The sequence below is a fragment of the Ammospiza caudacuta genome, chromosome Z, assembly GCF_027887145.1.
Source record: "Ammospiza caudacuta isolate bAmmCau1 chromosome Z, bAmmCau1.pri, whole genome shotgun sequence".
NCBI classification, from domain to species: Eukaryota; Metazoa; Chordata; class Aves; order Passeriformes; family Passerellidae; genus Ammospiza; species Ammospiza caudacuta.
In genome coordinates this window covers 51,958,630-51,979,433 of record NC_080632.1, presented here as the reverse complement: position 1 = coordinate 51,979,433, position 20,804 = coordinate 51,958,630, and the positions used below count along the sequence as shown (strand labels likewise).

General features: G+C 35.2%; 1 protein-coding gene across 1 annotated transcript in view; it reads left to right on the top strand.

Moving 5' to 3' along the window:
- The window catches only part of MTREX (Mtr4 exosome RNA helicase), a 43,933-nt gene that overhangs the window by 3,775 nt on the left and 19,354 nt on the right, over positions 1-20,804 (top strand). Inside the window, exons 4-15 of the mRNA XM_058823415.1 lie at positions 94-156; positions 653-765; positions 1,541-1,715; positions 2,654-2,744; positions 3,099-3,223; positions 4,398-4,496; positions 5,260-5,362; positions 5,502-5,633; positions 6,818-6,897; positions 7,548-7,658; positions 8,348-8,449; positions 9,846-9,971. Of these exons, the coding sequence (XP_058679398.1) occupies positions 94-156; positions 653-765; positions 1,541-1,715; positions 2,654-2,744; positions 3,099-3,223; positions 4,398-4,496; positions 5,260-5,362; positions 5,502-5,633; positions 6,818-6,897; positions 7,548-7,658; positions 8,348-8,449; positions 9,846-9,971 (1,320 nt within the window). The remainder of the gene's footprint in view (positions 1-93; positions 157-652; positions 766-1,540; positions 1,716-2,653; positions 2,745-3,098; positions 3,224-4,397; positions 4,497-5,259; positions 5,363-5,501; positions 5,634-6,817; positions 6,898-7,547; positions 7,659-8,347; positions 8,450-9,845; positions 9,972-20,804) is intronic.

Sequence of the window (20,804 nt, the reverse complement as noted above, 5' to 3'; positions counted from 1 at the left end):
CAAATTGATTTTCATACACTTCACATTGCCAGAAATGTCACTGCTGTGGACACAAAAATCTGCAACGGTTTTTATTTTAAATATCTTTAATAGGTTGCGCTTCCAGCAAATGAAGAATTCACAGGTCTGAAGCCAAGAACTGGAAAAGCTGCAAAAGTATGTGACAGATTCTATTTATTTTTCTTTTTGTATGTGCTTTACATAGTAAGTGAGAGTAGAGGGAAAAATTATGTAGTTTGTCAGTAAGATTTGTAAAAGATGGTCTGTAAGAAGCAAAATTCTTTATTTAAAATTTGGCAGAAAAAATTATGTGTTTGAATGAGGTGGATAGGCTGTTATGATATTCTTTCTGTAACATCAGGCAGGGGCAGCATTCTGGTTCTTTTCCTAAGCTGATAAATAAGTGAAAATTCAGTCATCAGGGCAAGATTTTTATTTGCTATTACAACAAGACATAAGCAAAGATCTTAGCTATGATATAAAAATACTTAAGTACAAAGTCATTGCATAGTAGTGGGTTAAGATCAGCAGAAATTACAAGTGTCTCCAGGATTTAATTTGACTCTTAATTTGCACACTAGGACAGTCAGAAGAGTAGTTAGATGTAGGTCTGTCTTAAATTTCTGTAATGTTTTTGCTTTTTTTCTTCTAGGAGTATCCATTTATTCTTGATGCCTTCCAGAGAGAAGCTATTCTTTGTGTAGATAATAACCAGTCTGTGTTGGTGTCAGCTCACACATCAGCTGGTAAAACTGTTTGTGCTGAGTAAGTACTTTTCTAACAAGCTCTAATGAAAGAACAGTGTGATGTCCCTTCTGTCACTTTCTTGAACCTTCAGTAGCTGTTGTATTGCAATTTCTTGATGCAATATTTAGTCCACCAGTGTTAGAATTGAGTTGTCTATTCTTGATTATCAAAATTACATCTTCCGTCATTTAGTGAGTAGTGGAAGGCTTAATTTGTGATTAAGCTTAGCTTTTATTTTTAAACTGTCAAGCTGTAACTGTATAGATTGAAATGGGAGTTTCTTCAATACAGATTTCTGTAAATCTTGAAAAAATACCTTTGTTTTCTAGCTCCTGGCTAGAAGAAGTCAGGACTTTCTTCTGTGGTTTTTTTTTTGCTTTGTTAGAAGCAGTGGTTTGGTTTAGTCAGCAACTTCTCTGTCAGGATTTGATTCAGACCTGAAATAAGAAGTGAAATGTACATTGAGATATATTAGAGCATGGGTTCAAATAATAATAGTTTTGTTGTGACACAGTTACAACTACATGTACTCTTGTTTCCATAAAAATCAGCTGACTTGGTCTTTAAAGAGCTTTCACTCGGCAGAGGTGCATGTGTAGTTGCACTGAATTTAATAATCTGGATAGGAAGTGCTAGATGTATTAGACTATGGATTCAAATGCTGTGTATCATTCTCTTGGTGTTCTGAATTGCACAATTTATTTTGTTCTAAGGCAAAGTAATACACTCTGTCTTCCTGACAGCTGTTAGTACGGATATTGCAGCAGTTAATATGGATATTGTTTGAATACAGGTATGCGATTGCCCTGGCTTTGAGGGAAAAGCAGCGTGTGATATTTACAAGTCCAATTAAAGCTTTGAGTAACCAGAAGTACCGTGAGATGTATGAAGAATTTCAGGATGTTGGTTTGATGACTGGGGATGTCACCATTAATCCTACAGCTTCTTGTTTGGTAATGACAACTGAGGTAAGACAGGCATTAATTCTTGATCAATGTTTTCTTCTCTTTTTGATTGGGGATGTCTACTTTTAAAAGACTAAAATGGCCTAATTACGGTTGAAAATGTTCAAAAGTTCATTATGACTCATTTGAATGTTTTAACTTTTGATTATTTAAAAAGTTAGGTAAATCTCTGTGAATTTGTGGTTTTGAACTGTAAGTTGGGAACTTCTGATTGTAATGTGGAGAAAGTCAGAATTTAATCTCCTGAGTGCTCAAGACACTGAGTCTTCTGTCGATGTAAAATGCTGAAAGTCTGATTTCCTAAATCCTGTGGTCAGTATTTTGTTCTAGAAAGGCAAAATAAGGAGGGCAAAATCATTGAAGAATAGCTCAGTTGTTCCTGGTAGGTGCTAGAACTCTGGGAATAGGTAGCTTTTCACCTTTGTTAACAAAGTATTGTTTACAGAGCTTTGTTGTATTTCTGTTGTAGAAATGCAGCCATGAGTTGAAATTTTCCTCTTTACCTCAAAGGAACAGGCATGACTTTGGTAGGGAAATATTAAAAAGATTGAATGATTTGATTTCTGACAAAAAATGTCCCCTTAATCACAGGGAGGTTATCTGTTAGGATGAATCAAAAAGACGTCTTGCCAGAAGTAGATCTGTAGAGCTGTAGCAATTACCTGACAGTGGAAGCTTGGAGAAATATGTTGTCTCATTCTTTCACGTTTCTCCTTTCAGAGAAACCAGTTTTTGTCAGGTAGTGAGATTGTTAGATTGGAATGAACTTGGAAAGCAATCTCAAAACCTATCTTTAAATGCTTCTATGTTTTTTGAAAGATATGATTTCATACATCCATGTAAAAGTGAACCAGAAATTCTGGCAGTTTCTTACTGATGTCCATGTAACATGACTGCTGTTATTTCACATGGAGGGACTAAACTTTTACTTCCTTTTCTAGATCTTGAGAAGTATGCTTTACAGAGGTTCTGAGGTTATGCGTGAAGTCGCATGGGTTATTTTTGATGAAATTCACTACATGAGAGATACAGGTATCCTGTATATACTATTTTTCTTCTCAAATCTTGGTATTTTTTTCCCAAGAACAATTCCTTTTTCTTTTGAAGAGTTAAGTCTAATTTCCCCTTGTAAAATCTGTCATCTTTTTGTATAAATAATTCATAATTTATTTCTGGCTGAATTGACATAATTATTTGTTGTAGTTTATATTTTCTTCACCAAAGCAGAAATTACTTTGATGCATTTGATATATCCCACTTGTGTAAAGAAGATTTGTTTTATTTTTTTGTCTTAACTTGTTTTTAAGCATGCTTGCTGTTCTTTGGCTTCAGGAATGAGAAATTGCTCTGATCACATACATTTCCCATATGCTTTTCCATTTTCAGAACGTGGTGTGGTTTGGGAAGAGACTATTATTTTGCTTCCTGATAATGTACATTATGTGTTCCTTTCTGCAACTATTCCAAATGCCCGTCAGTTTGCTGAATGGATCTGCCATCTTCACAAACAGGTGATATTTCCAATATGCTGTGCCTCTGTGCTTTTTGTCTTGTGGCTTAATACTGTGTGTTTGGTTGATAACTGGGCCTCTGAGTATCTTTTTAGTAATTTTCGTGCTTTCCTGGCTTCTCTAGCTGTATTCCTACTTTTGCAGGTGTACTGGCTGGTTCTTCTGAATGGCAGCATTAGAACTGTTTCTTAATGTTTATTTTCCACAATTATCTAGGTACCTGCCTGTTTTAAGCAAACATTCTGAATTATGAAACATGGTGAACATGCAGTGATTTTCTGAGGGCTGATAGACAAGAGGTTATTAGGTGAATTTGGCTGAGGAGCTCTGTAAAAGGCCATGTAGGAATCAAAAGCAAATCTTAAATTCATGGGAAATACTATATATGGTTGCAAGCAAGTGAGAGAAGTGTTATTTAAGAAATCTATCCTGTCCTGTGACCTTTAGGTTTGAAATTCTATTCCATTTTTTTTTTCCTAAGATATGCATTTATAGTAAAGACTTTGTGAATTGGAACTGGGGAATTTCTTACCAACAGGAAGTTGGTCCAATTTTAAAAGTATTCTGGCGATTGATCCTTATGTTGTTTGTAATGAAGGGAGTATAGTATAAAAAATGTCTTTTTAAGTTTGGCGCAAAGCCTTGACTTTGTTTTGCAGACCATTAGATTGTGGGGTTTTTAAATGCAGATTTGTGTAATATTTAATATTTTAAAGGAAGTGGGTTTTTTTTGCCTAAACAAGCTTTCTTAATGCATCAAAACCTTAAATGCTCCCAAAGGTCTACTGTGAACCTTTCTTAGGTGTTTCAATGATGCTTCAGGCTTTTTCTACAAAATACACATTAACAGGTTTTCCTTTGGTTTTAGAAGATGTTAATATTTCTAGCCTGCTTAGTAATGCTGAAAGAAATACTGTCTGTCTTTACTTTTATTAATGAAACATTTTTGTAGCCAACTTATATTCTAAAACATTTGTGAACTTTCATTTTCTTAAGCTATGTCATTAGTACAAAATGCATAGTCAAGAAAGAAAATTTGTTATCTTAGTTTCTGAAAGCCTTACTTTCTGATTTTAGGAGATTGTATTTTAATAGTAATGTATTGCATTTTTCATCATGCAAGTGATATTGCAGTGCAATTATGAAATATTTATGTGAATTTTTTTCTTTATAGCCTTGCCATGTGATTTACACTGACTATCGACCTACTCCACTGCAGCATTATATATTTCCAGCAGGAGGAGATGGACTCCATCTGGTTGTTGATGAAAATGTAAGGAATGCTCAGTTTGTCTGAAAGATTGTTTTCTTCACTGAACAGTGAAAAGCTTGAGCTCTAGCAAAATTTGGATAGGCAGTATAAAGGATGTTTTTGTTAAGTATATCTCTGAATTGCTTTTAGATTTTTGGAGTCTTACACAAGAAATTGGTTTTGTATCTAATGTCATGCAATCAGCTGAGTAATACTGCCCTGATATGTCTTAAGTGCCCACATCCTTGTTTGTTTTCTATAATTCATACTGCTTTCTGTAAATTTGCAAAGTGGTTGAAGTTCCTTGTACTGTGTCTCACTCAAAAGAAAACATAGTGGCATGTAAATTTGACTTTAGTTGAGGGACAAAATATTTTCGTTTCTTTAGCTGTTTTTGAACTAAAAACTTGCTTAAGATTTATCATTAGCTCACTCAGCAGTTACTAATGCTGCAAACAGTAGTGCAGCATTTGAAAATACTCCTTCATTGGGCAGTGTAGTTTTGTGTGGACATTCATAAAAGTCAGTTTTAGTACTGTGCCATTCAGCAGGTCTGGCACGGCGGGTAGAGTGGTGGATAGAGCAATGAGCATTAACTTCAGAGGCACACCAGTGCAATTCTGAGCTGTGACACTGGCCTAGTAAACTCTCTTGATACCTTATGCATTGTTTTTGCCTCTTACCTGTGTATATGTGGGGTATTGGTACTGACTGTGCAAAGCACTAACTATGTTTAAGTGGGCTGTGTAAGTAACTATTTACAAAGTTTGTGCTTTATGTCTAGGGAGATTTCAGAGAAGATAATTTTAATACAGCAATGCAAGTGCTTAGAGATGCAGGAGACTTAGCAAAAGGGGATCAGAAAGGAAGGAAAGGAGGAACAAAAGGTGAGTTGGAACCCATTCTGAGGTAATTCTTGGTATGAATTTTTTCAAAATTCTATGCAAATTGTGCTTGTGTCTCAGTTACTCCATAAGATACTTTTTGTTGTAAAATTTAATTTAAATTAATGAAATCTTTCTGCAGGTCCTTCAAATGTTTTTAAGATTGTGAAGATGATCATGGAAAGGAATTTCCAACCTGTGATTATTTTCAGCTTCAGTAAGAAAGACTGTGAAGCCTATGCACTTCAGATGACAAAGTTAGATTTTAATACAGGTACAGATAAATCCATTTGCATTCTATTCACAGATTCAGTTTGATGTGAAATGCTACTTTTCCTGTTGAACATTTTGTGTAGAACCAAGAGGAAAATACATACCACTTTTTTCATTTATTATGCTGGTGCCTTGAGCTGCATTCTATACGAAGGTATTGCTGCACAGAGTAATTGGTCATCATCACAGTGTCAAACTGTTCTTTGGTTTTAAACTCTGTTTCTTGCTCCAGTATGCCATTTATTGTATAACACCAGAATTCCTAGAAGATTCTCTCTGTAGTGGGAAAAGACTGATCATAAAAAAATATTTCCCAAAATTTTCATGTTACATGCATTAGAAATTATCCTCGCAAAGTCCAGACAACTGTATAACAAACCACTAGTCTGTTCTTTCTCAACAATGCAATCCAGTTTTCTTTATTTCCTTCTTCCCCTTGCTTCTCAAAGTAAAAACCAGAATATAAACAAAGATGATTTTTTAAATTTTGGCTAAGACCAAGCTTTGCAAGTAAGTTTCAGCTCAGTGCTTCTTGGAAATCTAGAGTTTTAACAAAAATAAGGAATTTTTTTGTAAATTTGTTGTACTGTTTCATGTTTGTGAGCCGTTCAAGGTTCTTGCCTGCTTATTTGCTCCAGTCTTTGCACGTTTTGGTTTGGTGTGGCAGAATAAGGCAGGTGTTTCTGTCAGAAAATTTAAAGATATGTGTAAATGCAGAGGTGTGTTTTCATGTTTTCTTCAGAAGCACACCTTTGAGTGTATATTCTTGATATTCATACTACTTAGTGGTAAGGGTGTAAACTTTTAAGAGTTAACAGGAAAGAGTTTCTATATCCATGCAGACAGGGATTAGTAGGTAGTAGAGGAACAGGATAGATTTAAGAAATAGGGAGCACATAAGACTGATAAATCCCAGGCTTGGAAGTGGCTGATGTTTGAACTGTTATGAAAGGTTTGTTCTAGTTTTCTTTTTCCTGATATTCTGTTTCTGGTTACCATCTGACTCCTCTAGTCTTATTGAAGTCTTGATTGCCTAACCAAGTGTGGGTGGTTTTATGTAGACTTCGCAGTATTCCATTCAATTTTTATTGTACACTTATGTAGATATTAGAATGTGGTACCACTTTATTTACATCTGGTATTAGCCTTCTTCATTTTGTAACAACTTACAAATTGCCTTCTTAGATGAAGAAAAAAAAATGGTCGAAGAAGTCTTCAATAATGCAATTGATTGTCTCTCAGATGAAGACAAAAAGCTTCCTCAGGTGAGTGGAGTTTGAAAAAAATTCTTTTGAATAGAGTTGAACTGCTGCTGTCCTGTTTTCTGCAACTTGTAAAGTTGTGGGTGTTGTGTAGGGGGTGGGTACAGAAATTATAAAACTGGATAATCTAATTCGTCTTCCCAGGTTTTAGTATATCCTGCATTGCTTTTTGTCATTATGAAAGAGGTGATAAGGATTCCTTCCACTTGCAATTCCAGCAGATGATGTATGTCAGAATTAACAGTGGAGTTCCTACCCCTTGTTTCATTTTTTCCAATTATGTTGAAATAAACATGAGAGTTTGTAAAGAGGTAGACCAGGGTTTAAAAAGTCTGGAAATAGTTCAAGTGGAAGTGCTGTATGCCCTTACCTGTTACTGATTGTTGAGGCTTTCAAAAAGCTGCATTGCATTGATGCATCTCCAATCTAATTTATCGTATCATGCCTATGCATAGTGATGTTTTCCCATCTCTGCAGTGGAAAAATACAAGCTTCTAAGCAAAATACTACAAGATTGAAGAGGTAGTTATTTTATTTTAAACTGGGGAATAGTGAATTACATGAATGCTAAGGGCAGTGTTGAGGCTTTCCATACAACTTTTAGTAACAAATGCTAAAATTTCTTTGCTGATCTTTTGTATCTTTCTTCCCAGGTTGAACATGTGCTTCCCCTTCTGAAGCGAGGAATTGGTATTCATCATGGTGGTTTGCTTCCTATATTAAAAGAAACCATAGAAATCCTTTTCTCAGAGGGCCTAATAAAGGTATTTGTCAAGTCCATCTGTAGTTTGTTGTGAATATGAAGCTGATAATCCTGAAAATCCAAGCATGCCTTAGCTCAGGGTATATGCTAGTATAACGGTAGAGATCTACACAATTTAAGCTGTAGTTTTAAGTGTTCCTGCTTTTATTTACAAGTATTTGAACTTTCATTGTCTAACTTAAATACTTTCTTCAACTATTTTATGTTACATCTTTCTCTTGTAAATGACTGCAGACATTTACCAAGCTGATTGTTGGTTGTACTAAGGACAAATACTCAAAAAATGTAACCTTAGGTGAAAGTTGTGGTGTTTTTTTTTGGATAGCTAACTCCTGTTTTCTTCTTGCAAACTTGAATATTGAAATTAATTACTATTATTGATTAATATAATTTGCACTCCATTATGTTTTCTTTCTGAGTTTTTCACATGGACCCATCTATTTAGTTTTTTTGCTTTCCCAGGAGAAATAAGGAAAAGCAGAAAGATGGTTTGTGTCCAGTTTTTAAGTATTGAATATGACTGTGTTCCCTGTATTGACTGCACATCTGTGAAGTGATACATTAAATACATGTGATACATTAATCTGATACATTAAAATCCAGAGAGGTTTTGTGTAGCAATCTCTGACTATTTTCATGTTTGCTTGAGATCCTCTTTTTTGCTTGCTTAACTTCAGTCTGTTTATTTAGGCCTTATTTGCAACAGAGACTTTTGCTATGGGAATTAATATGCCAGCCAGAACTGTGCTGTTTACAAGTGCCAGTAAATTTGATGGAAAAGATTTCCGATGGGTAAGTGATCGAGAGATTCTGTAGAATAATTGAATTATTTAAACCTTATTAGGATTGAATTTACTCTTAATGTGTTCACCTCAATGTAGTAGAAAATACTTTTTCTTTCAAAAATCTTTGTGTCTCATCCGTTCATAGTTAATACACAGATTTAGGAAAATAAGGTTCCTCAGATTATCCATAAGGTTGTTTATTAGATACATCAAAAGAGAATTAAATACGGTTTAGCAGCAGTCACTGGATTATTCTAGGACTTCTGCACACCTTTTCCAAAACTGTAATACCCAGATATTTTATTCTGTATCAGAGAACTCTGAAGAATAAATGGGCTTCATGTCCTATCATAATGATCACTAATATTGACAGACTCAAGAAAAGAGGTCATTGACTTTGCAAGAATATTGTTTTTTTACAGCAGGATTTTTTTGCATAATTACAAAATTTTAGACATTAAAACTTGGTATGTGGTTTACTTAAAATAAAAATGAGGCCTTACAAGTCATCACAGCGAAGCTTTATAAGAACGTTTTTAAGGTTCATCCTTCGAAGGTGGGAAAATTGTTTTGAATGGACAATTGACCTGTGAAAGTTATGAAATAAATATTTCTTCAACCTTATTTTAGGCTGTTCAGTTTCACTATTCATTTTGACTGTGTGTCTGTAAGATCTGTATAAGACTGAGTTTGCTTTGAGATAGAAGAAATGTGGAACTTCTGAAATTATTTAGCACAGTTTGCTTAAGTAGTTTTTAAAATCTGACCTAAGGTGAAACTTGAGGAGTTGTTGATAATGCAGTTCCACAGATGACAAAACCCTTGTTTTATAACTTGCTGAGACATAGGTAAACAGTTGTAGCTGCCTCTTGTCCCTGTCCCAGTTGTTTTTAACTCTTCAATTTCACAGTTAGAAGGCATAAAAATACTTTATGCTTTATGCTAAAGCATCATGTAAAAATACATGATGCTTTAGCAAGTATCATGTATTAATGTTACTCTTGAATAACCTGAATGAAATTATGCATTATTTGAAGATGACTGAGATGCATTATCAGTATGTTGAAGATCTGTTGTATCTCCACCATCCTCAGCAACCTTTCATTATAAAAGACATTAGTAAAATGGTTTTTGTGCTTACTAAAAATGGTGCCCCAGGATACAGAGTTATAAGAGTATTAGTTAGCTTTTACTGCTGACTTACATTGTTCATAGTCATGGATTTATATTGTTGTTTCATGGTAAGTATGACTAATGAAGTCTATCTGTGATAACTGTTTGAGAACTGAGATAACTCTTTTTTTTGTACATCATGTCACTTACTGTGCAATGGTAATCAGCACATTATGAGTTCCTGCTATTTTTTTGATGTTTGTTAATTTCTTTTTCTCATTTTATTGTAGATATCCTCAGGTGAATACATTCAAATGTCAGGTCGCGCAGGACGCCGAGGTATGGATGACAGAGGAATAGTAATTCTTATGGTGGATGAAAAAATGAGTCCAACCATTGGCAAGCAGCTTTTGAAGGTAGGAGAGACATTGTTTTGTTTCTGTTCTCCCAGAAGATTATGCTCACTTGAGTAATGATATGTGGAAAAATTATTCACCTGAGACAAGAAGATCATGCAGGTAGAAGATGACAACTCCTAAAAGTAGCTTTTAGTGAATTCTCATAGGAGTTAGTATTGTGAAACAAAGTCAGAAGACTAATATTATCCTTATTTCTATGAAAGTAGTATCATCCTTCTTTGTATAAAAGGGCTATCAGGCAGGACAAGTAGAACTCTGTGCTGTTTTCCTGGTGATAGGACTACTACTGAAGTAGTCTGTTTCTTGCTGACTGCCATCAGTTTAAGCGTTATGATGAACTAAGAAAAGTTTTTAGCTTTCATGGGAGTTACTAAATTATTTGGTTCTATGATGAAATAAAACTTTGTTAATGGACTGTCATTGTGATAGATGAAATGGACCAGGTCACGCAAAAATGAGGTACATAGAATAAAGAAGAGTGAAGTAGCTGTCAGTGTGCAAAAATCAGCTTTGGAGAAGTTGACAGTTCTTGCAGAAAATATTGAAGTTTGGAAATTAAGAGGTTGAAAAAATCACTCATGGTTGAGATGGGCATTAAATTACAGGACTTCCCCAAACTCTCATGGGAGTTGTTACAGATTACCGCAATAATACCCTCTTGCTTTATAATTTAAATATGAAACATGGTACTCATTACGCTTCTGTTTAAATTCGATGGCAAAAATAACCACAAAGAAATATCTGTTGTGTGAGTTGCCTGTCCTAGGCTGCTTACATTAATTGTGCAGACATGCTAAAATTAAAAAACTTGGGGAGTTACACTGCACTCTATTTAGGAGCTTGTAGCCTTGGTGCAAGTAGCAGGTCATTTGTGTTAAAACAGCATTTGGAGTATTACTAGACTTAGTATAAATTGTGGGAATCATCTCAAATCATCGTCAAGTTATCTTAACAAAAGGCATGGAGTTGTTGCCAAAAAGAAAGGAGATGCAAATGCTTTTTTTCAGGCAAATAAAGAACAAGAGAAAAAGTACCTACGTGGCTGCTGTTAATTATGCCGATGTGGATTCTTTGTTCTGTCAGTGCTACCTGTTAATCCATATTATAGTATATCTGAAAATATGTACATTACATGTACCTTCTGTACATCAAGAAGGTGGTATTTACCTCCTTAAAGTCTGAATTTTCATGAATGCTGCATTATAGCTAACTACTCAGAAATCAGTAAAATAAATTTTAGAAATATTCATAGTATGGTAGGCTTAAATTTTTGTGTTAATTTCTTGTCGTGATTTAATTTGTGTTTTGTCAGTGGACTACCTACACTTATTTCTTCACATGCACTCTTAATGCATGTGCACATCTCTGAGATGTATGAAGACTTAAGTTTTTTAACTGTGTTTTTGTCAGTTTTTAAGGCTGTTGAAGAAAACAGACGTAATTTTTTGTCATACTTACTTTTAGCTGGAAAAGAAAGAGAATATACAAAACGAGAGAAGCAAAAGAGAATCTTTATAAATAATATTTATAAAAAGTCCCCCAAAAAGGTTAATTTATATTAAATAATTGATAATGGCTTAAGAAAAAAATGGTATTTCAAGTATTTATCTTCATACTTTAAGAGATTATAAGATCACCCATTCAGAAAGTGGGGTTTTTTTAAAGTTTGAAAATTCAGTAGTCTGAGAACTATAGAACTTGATTTGAGTGAGTTAAGATAGAGGAAGAAGGAGTAGATCGCTTACTTTATTTTTATACTATTTTTGTCTAGATTTTAAGGAAACAGCAAACAATATTTCCTTCATTGAAACTACAAGACCTTTGATTTTTCCTCTTTTTGCATTATAAGGAAATAAATGGGAAAAATAATCACTTTTGCTATGTTAAATTTTGCTTCTTCCCCAGTGATCTAAATAAACGAATGTATTTCATTAATTTTTGACACTACTTCACTTGTAAGAAAAGATTGACTTTTAGAATTTTCTGAAAAAGGTCACAAGTGGCTACAATGAAGATATTGATGTTTCTGTAGCTTCTGTAACTATTTAGCCAGTTGCTATATAGGCAATAAAAGTAAGCTTATGTGAAATGAGCAGTATCACACAAAAAAACCCCCCTCTTATTTTCGTTCTTAAATACAAAGCATCTAGAGGAAATTCCCTGTCAAACAGGCCAAGAAAATCAGTACAGGCTAAAGTTACATATTATACATTATATTTACATAATACGTACAATTCATAGTCATCATTAAGTATGTCTCAGATTTTCCTTACTGATGGTATTTGTTGGTAGTAAGATCATGGTTATGGCTAGTGGTAGTATTCTGCTTTCAGGATAAGCTAAAGATTTATAGGAAAAACTCCAGAAGAAATAAATTAGCCTTCTTGAGAGTGACAGAACATTTAGATAGAACATTTTTGTCATAGCTCTTCAACCCTAATGTGGGGGTGTCTGATCCAAACCATTTCCTGAACACTAGAGCAAAACATCTAGGAATCGTGTAGTCAGCTGCCTCCTGCTGTGGTGGGTGAAGTGAGAGCTTTGAGCGACTTGGTACCAGCAGCATTGCTGCAGCTGTGCTCCTTGGCTGTGGCACTGTTCTTGCGACATTGTGTACAGTACTCCAGACTTAGATTCAGCATTCCATTCTTAGATGGAGTCCTTACCAAGGGAGTTCTATAAATATTTCTTTAACTCAGTAATGTACGTTTGTCTTCTGCAGTGTAAGTAGCTTTCTTTGTTTATCCTTAGCATGTAATTGACCACTGAGTAGTTAGTAAACTGGTGGCTTGCATGAATCTGTAAACTCAAATGCTTAGAGACTATTGGGGCAGCTTTCTGAAGATGGTAAATTGTAATTGTACATTTGCATGATACTAAGAAGTATTCAGTTGGAATTTTTTTTTTGTTTCCTTTCTTAAAATCTTCTTTTCCTTACTTAAAAGCTGCTTAGGTAGGAGGTTATTGTGTTAGCTTAGGCAAGAAGTTTTGATGCTAGATAGCCTTTGTAACCAGTGCAACATCTCTCCTATTGGAACTTGGCGTTGCTACAAGGATGCATTCCTACAGACAGAGTTGAGTTACTCAGCATTGGTAATTTGTTATGTCTCTAAAAGACAAATATCTTGATCTTAAGATTTTAGCATAATCTCTAATCATGTTATCAGAATGGGTGATTGTACTCTGAAAATGTTGTATGTAAGTAGGTTTTTGAACTTTGAATTTGAGCTATCAGTGCATTGTATCCGCTTACCTTATCACAGGAAGAGAAAGATGGACTGAAAAATTCAAAGAAAACTTAGAATCATCAAGGTTGCAAGAGGCCTTTAAGATCACCACGTCCAACTGCCTGCCCAGCATTTGCCAGTGCAAGCCCTAAACCATATTACCCAGTGCCAAATCCATATACCTCTAGAACACCTCCAGGGATGGTGATTCCACCACCTCCCTGGACAACCTGTTCCAGTGCCTGACCACCTTAACAGTGAAAAAAATTTTTTCTAATATCTAATCTGATTGTCCCCTGTCTCAGTTTAAGACCATTTCCTTGGGTCTCCTCCCTGTAGGCACAGTAGAAGGTACTGGACCTCACCTTAGTAACAACCTCCTTTCAGGCAGTTGTAGAGGGCAGTGAGGATTCTACTGAGCCTCCACTTCTTGAAGATAAACACCCTTAACTCCCTCAGGTGTTTCCCATAAGACATGACCTCCGGATGCTGCATGAGCCTTGCTGTCCTTCTCTGGACATGGTGAAGCACTTCTAAATCCTTTTTGAGGTGAGGGGCTCAGAACTGAGCCCAAGACCCTGAGGTGTCACCTCATCAGTGCCAGTCCTTTCCCCAGCCCTGCTGGCTACACTATTTGTAATACAGGAATGCATTTGTCTGCCAAGGTAAAAAATACTTTAATACGCTTTCTTGTCTTTTGTGTATGGAACATTAAGTGCCCCAATGCCAAGCTGTAGAAGACACTCCACTAGATACATCTAGTTCCTTGGCAGGACCTTCATTTTATAGAGCTGGCTGTACTGGCCTTATTTGGCCTCTATGCTGCTGTATTAAAAGTCTCATTGCATTTTATTTTAATTCCTAAATAGTTTTATTGTACCAGACAAATGAGCTCGACAGCAGTTCAGATAGTTCAAAAGTTTTCTGTGCAAACATCAGCTTAGCATGCTATTTAATTGTGCTATGGTACTTTGGTTTGACTCAGAAGTTACTTCTAGGGGGGAAAAAATACCTCAGGAGTTGAGAAATTTACCAAATCGTACATCAGGAGAGAAATACTTCACCTGGAAGTAGGCACTAATACTGGTTGAAAAAGACACTGCAAAATCTAAAGGAATAGATTGTTACTAGTGGCTTGAGGACAGTAAAATATTCTTCTAACGTTGTGACATGCATGAGAATCACAATGAAACATGTATTTAGGATACTTTATAAAATGAATTTAGATAAAAATAATTTTAATGCGAAGTAATTGTTTTTAATGTAAACTGCCAACCTTTTCTTATCCTTATGAAGCATGCATTGCAGGAATTTTCCAGGCTTTGATTCAGGAAGGTATTTAAGTCTAACCTTAATTTTGAATTGCCTTAAAGTCAACAAGATGCTAGCATGAAATCACAGACATCAGAGAGATGGATAATCCAACACCTTTGTGAACAGAGTCACAGTTTTGTATATAATTATGCAAGCCAGCAGATGGAAGAGAACAGCAAATAGCTGTTCTTGCTCATGTTTGCAATCAAAATGTAGGAAAGTGAGGAGCATCAAATGGTGTGTAAAATGGTTTGTCATTCTTTATTGAAGTGAAGGGGAGACAACCATCCTTTAATGCATCGAACTCCAATTTATTGATCGATCAGTCACTTTATATAACAGTGTTAATTAACTTCATGCATATTGCAAAATCCAAGCTCATGATAGGCTAACAGAGAAACTCTAACCACTCCTTTTGTTTTACAATACCTATAATTGTTTATTAAAAACAGAACCAGTGTTCCCACTGTGATATGAAAGGTTCCCAAAACTTCCATATCTGTTCCCAGGGTGCCATCTTTTCCCAGAGAGGATGTTTTGCTTGTTATGGGAAGACTGTCTGAGAACCTTATTGTTTATAAAGTGATGCATGAGAGAGCCTAGTTGTTTATAGAAATCAAGCCTGGGAACTGCTTTACAACTACCTTTTTACTTTTCTCTCAACTGTATGCCTTCACGGCCTTTTTCTTTAAGCCATGCTTGAACTAAACTCTCCACAATTCTTGAACTTCACCTCAGGATTTTCAAGAGCCTGTAGGACTAAGCTAATAGGTTATATTTATTAATTGTGGTTGCGGCTTTAATACCACAAAATACTTCAAGTTTTATTAGTTCAGTCTGTGGAAAGCAGTTTTCCTCCAGATTTTTGGAAAATTTACTTTGGTAAACTCATCACTGCGAATGTGAATGCATTTTGGATAAACTAGATTGTTTTCTTTGCCCTCATATTCTTAAAACAAAAAGGATAGGTTTGAGATGAACAGATGAGAAGGTACTTTTTAAAATTTAATTTGATATTAGCATTTTATAGAAGTTGGTAGTCTTTGCTAGGGTACACTTTTCCTTTAAGTTAAAACATGCTGCATATTTACTGAAGTTGTAAAGTGTCATAAAATAAATATGTCACTGTCATGATAGCTATAGTGGCAAATATGTTGAGGATGTCAGCTAGTTTGTTCTTGAAGACTGAGATACTATTTGCTTTTTCCAAAAACAAGGAGATGACCAAAACTTGGAGTTACCATCCTGAAGTAAAACTAATGATGGCTACAACAATAGCCTACTGTTTGAGAGGGTAAATGACTAAAAATTTCCATCATTCAAAACTAACTTGAGAAGGTAGTATTTGGAGGTTGGAGAAACAGAGTTATATTGTTTTCCTTTTAAGTCTCTTGTTACAGCTGGAGCATTTGTTGAAGGCCAGCCTGAGGTATTTTTGCCAGCAAAGCCTGCAGGAACAGTATTTTGCCACCCACAGTGGCTTCTGTTTGTCCTGGTGTAACTGCTTTTGGGGCAAAGCAGTGAGCCAGATTGGTAATAAATTTGTGTTTAAAATAGCTATGTACCACTGTCTGTTAAAAACAAACTCACAGTAGAGTTTTTTATTGATTTTACTGTTGTGCTAATGTACCTCAGGGTAAATCTGCATCAGTGTAACTGCATAGGGGTTTTTTGTACTTCTGAGAGAGACTGAATACTTGTGTGATTATTTTATTACTGATATATGGAAAAAAACATGTTGCTGTTTCACAAGAGGTGTTTCTGTGTCTTACGGGCATGTCAAGCAGTCACTTTCTATTTAATAAGTGTTTTAATAGAAATTTGTGATGGTGGCTATTACAGACACCTTAAGTCTACCTATTTTCCCCTTATGACAAAAAAAGGGAAAGATCTTTTAGTTATTACCAGTTTGTTCTGTTCTTTGCTTTTTCTGTGAAGTGTTTTTGTTATTTTCTTTCTGGAAACTCATTGATTCCATTTATTTCTGGAAACATTGATAAGCAAATGAAACTGTCACTGGACCAAAATGGTGTCAGTTATGTCCTATATTGTATCTTATTTCATCATTTTAAAAGATACTTTATTTTGCTTTGCAAATTAATTCGTTTCAGACAGTATTTGCCATTTGATGTTCCCATGACAGGCTGGAGAACAAGAATGTTATGTGGAGAATTTGTTCCTCGGTCTTCATGGGAACAAATTTAAAAATGTAAATATTTTTCTCCTTCTGTAAGTGATAACAGAAGGAGTAACTCTTACCAAATGTATGTCTTGCTCAACACTACATGCCATTGCAGCAATGACAGCTCTCACATCACTAGTGAGACAGAGCTTCCGAGTCTTAACAGTAAAAAAGGAAAAAATACTGTTTGTATCAATTCCATACACTGATCTTCTTCTTCATCCCAATCCTTATATCTTTCTTTATGTGGGCAAGAAATTATTATACCAGTATGGAATCCCCTGTTGGATTGTTTGGTTGTGTTAAGAAGAGGATTCACTCTGAAATTATTGATAGCTAAACAGTGAACGCTGTATGGAAGCTATAGTTTTCACATTCTCATCCTTTTTTTAGCTTTTGGCTAAATTATTTTTTGTAGTGAATTGTTTATTATTATGTTCCTGATTTTTAACATTATCAACTTAACCCTGTCATTCTTTTGCATACATCTAATAGCCCAAATCTCAGAAAACTTGAAAGGGTGCTTCTGTTAAGTTAGCTTAAAATTTTATGAGAAGCGGTTGCATGTGCAAAGGGGATCATTGATTTCTGAGAACTTTAGTTGATATATGGCAGACTGTTCTCATGTATCCAGGCAATTGTCATTCAGAGGGATGGAAAAAGCTTGCAAAGTTAATCTGCTTTCTAAAAACTGTTCAGAAAAATAATCTCATGCTGCAGTCTTGTTAAATTTTTGAGGTGAGGGGGACTGTCCTCTATGAAGGAATGAGAGGCAGGATTACTTGCAGAAAAGGAGTCTGGAGAGCTGGAATGGTAATTCTTCAACAGCAGTAAGTCATGGAGGCAGTGCATATTTGAAAGTGATCTCTTGATGCCTGTTCAAGGTAGTCTTTCTCTTCAACTCTTTTTGCAGCTCTCATCAAGTCAGGCTTTTACTTGATCTTCTGCATTGAGTGGTTGATGGTTCTTCCTTTCTCTAATGTGGAGCTTTGTCTATGGAGACAAGGGTGAAGCTTTCTCAGAGACAGAGAGATGTTGAGGCAGATGATGGTGAAGAGAAGGTCGATGTATTTTGACAGGAGGCCCTTTGGTAGAGGATGAACTAAATGCTTCACAATATTTTTAAGTAAATAAAGTAATCAGTCTGAGAGCCAGTGGCAAAAGTGTTGAGCAGAAAAAGGGGTTTCAGGAGGAGATAACCATCATGGAGAAAATGTAAGTTAAAACTGATTCATGTCTTATTGTATCTTGGCAATAAGCAAAATACAGCATAGTTGAACGCTTTATACTGTGAAGACTTGTTGAAAGTAAGTTAGGAAGGAAAAGCCTACCTTTTCCATTTTCCTGTCAGTAATAAATTTCATCTTCTCTCCGCTCCTGTTACTTGCTTCTCTGCACCTTATGTATCTGACAGGTGACTTTAGGTAAGCACTGTCTCTTCAATAATCATTGCTGTCTTTAGTGTTTGCCATAAAAGGCTGATGGGCTACTCATGCCTTGAGTGTACTTAGTATAGAAGACCAGCTGTATTTTGGTAGGTTTTCTAACACAGCTGCAGAATTTGGATGTGGCTGCTGAGTAAATGAAGGAAGGGCTTCATTTGATTGCTCCTGTCACTGGTAGCCTGGGGTAGTAGGTAAAGACTAATGCATGAGGCAGAACTTGCTGGCTGTGCTGAAGGTGTAATACAGTAGAGCTTCTTCATATTTCATTTGAAGAAGTAGCAGTTTCAGTTTTCAGATAAAATAAGCTTATCAGAACTCTTGATTTCAAATATATTACTTAGAGAACACTGAGAAGACAGGAGTTTCTGAAACTTGGAGAAAGATGTGTTTATGAGATGATGGAACAGGGAAAATTCACCATTTTTGCCAAAACAGGATTTGTGTTTTAACTGCTATGTGTTAATAGAATGAATGATCATATTTTCAAATGGTAAAATGCTGATCATGTGTTTAAAATTGCCACATCAGCAGCTGGCTCAAATGTCACCTTTCAAATAAGGCTTATGTAATCTCTGAAATAGCTGGCTTTTTTTTGTTTTTAAATCACTCCTTCATATTTGAACTCTGCTGATTTTAAGAAAAAGTGTTTAAAGTGAATCTGCAGAAATTGTTTGGTCTTGGTGTGTTCTGTGTATATATTGTAATTGTGTAAATTGCAATATATTCCTTGTTTTCTCACGTAATGATCACATTTAGGTGGGAGCGTCACACAGTTCTAGTCTTTGAAATAGTTTGTGAGTCTTGAAAGCACAGGGTGAAGGTTTTCCCTCCAAGATGTCAGGAATGAAAAGGGGATTTGTTTCATTGTGTGATCAGAGCAGTCACACAGGAGCATTTTGCCAGATCTCTAGTGTCTATAGCACGCTGGTGAGTGTATTCCAACTTTTTTAGTTGATGCCTGAATATGGCAGTGGACATTGCAGTAGGAAAGAATCTGACCACTGTTAGCTGACACTGGCATAATTGCTGTGCCTTCTTCAGTAAATGCCATTCTTTAAATGGCATTTTTTGTTATAGAGAGGCAAGCTTTTTATGGAGTGATAATTTCTCTTTCCCAGAATAAATAATATATTTAGAAAAATGGACAGGAGGTTGGTATATACATAATCCTTTCATCAGGTCTTAAAAAAAAAGCTATGCTATGTATTGGTTAGCATCAGCAACAGAAGTTCTGTCATCTTTATTTGATATATCAAACCAGAGGCATCTGTAGAAACTTGAGCACCTCAGCTCCACTGTTGATGTTGTAATTAGTGAGACATTTCAGTTAGTAAAAACCCATCTGTGGTGGTTTCAGAACGGACAGTATTATTTTAAATACACATTTCATGGTCTAGTTAAGAAGGTACTTCTACTCTGAGATGCAGAACACTTGAGGTAAAAATGTAGATGTGAATTTATGATCCACTCAGAGATGTAATCTAGAATGATTGAATAAGTGGTCATGGGAAGCAAAACATTAGAACATGATTTATCCAAAACTTGTTTTACATGTATTCATGCTGTACTTTCGCAGTATAAACATATGCTGAAAGCTTTTCTGTAACAATTGTGTTCTTTTCTGAGGCAAAATAATGAGGCAGTGAGTAGGATTCTAGCATTTTTAAGGTAATCTCGTAGAGCTCTGTCTCACTTAAAGCAAATGGGGTTTCGGTATTCCTAAATCTTTTACATGTGAAGGAGTTTTGGATTCAAACTGTCTCTTACTCTGATATCAGTGCATAAATGGATGTGGGATCTGAATTCCTGCCATTACCTTTAAAATTGAAAGAAAAATGTGTGCATTGTATTATTGTCATTTAAAGTCTAGTACACTTTGATCTGGAAGACCACTGGATTTGAATTTCAGCCTTTGCATATATAAACAAATCATCAGTTAATTTTTTTAATACCCAGTGATTTTTTAAATTCGGTATGACAAGGAAATATCTGCTCATAAAGAAAAGCAATTAAATTGGTTGCAAGAAGATAAAAGGTTTAGGTAAAGCAATTTTTGAGCTTACTAAAGGCACAGAGTTGCATGTTTTCTAAGGTCAGCCTTTCTTAGCTTCCAAAATGTCTGATAGAATATGTGCAACTTTAAGAATCCTGTAGTTGCATGAAAAATATATCTTGAAACATACTTATTTTCTTGTTAAATTTTAGTTGTTATTTAAAATGTTTAATCATAACTAAATTTACTCATAGGCCTTGTTGAAATGACAGTTCTTGTTTAGTAAATCTCCTATATTTCATATATGCATTATTTTAAGAGAATAAGAGGTACAAGACCATTGCAAACTGTTGCCCATTGTCTTTTATTATACTTTCAGATTAGATTTCACTTGCCATTTTATTCTTTGTCATTTGTTGTTTGTGGATAGCTCCAGACATCTAGTACAATTTTTATCAGACCTTGCTGTTTTTCTGTCTTTGCTTTTTTTACATTTCTTGTAAGTCCAGCCCTCTTTAAGTCTCTGGGAAATTTTGTTTTGCAGAACAATGAGATTGCACTTGTTTTCTGTTTAGGAATTCACAAGAGTTTAGTTTTTAAAAATCATTTAAACACTTAAAAACTTAATTATGTTACACTGTTGAAGATGAGTGTATTGTCATAAGTGTT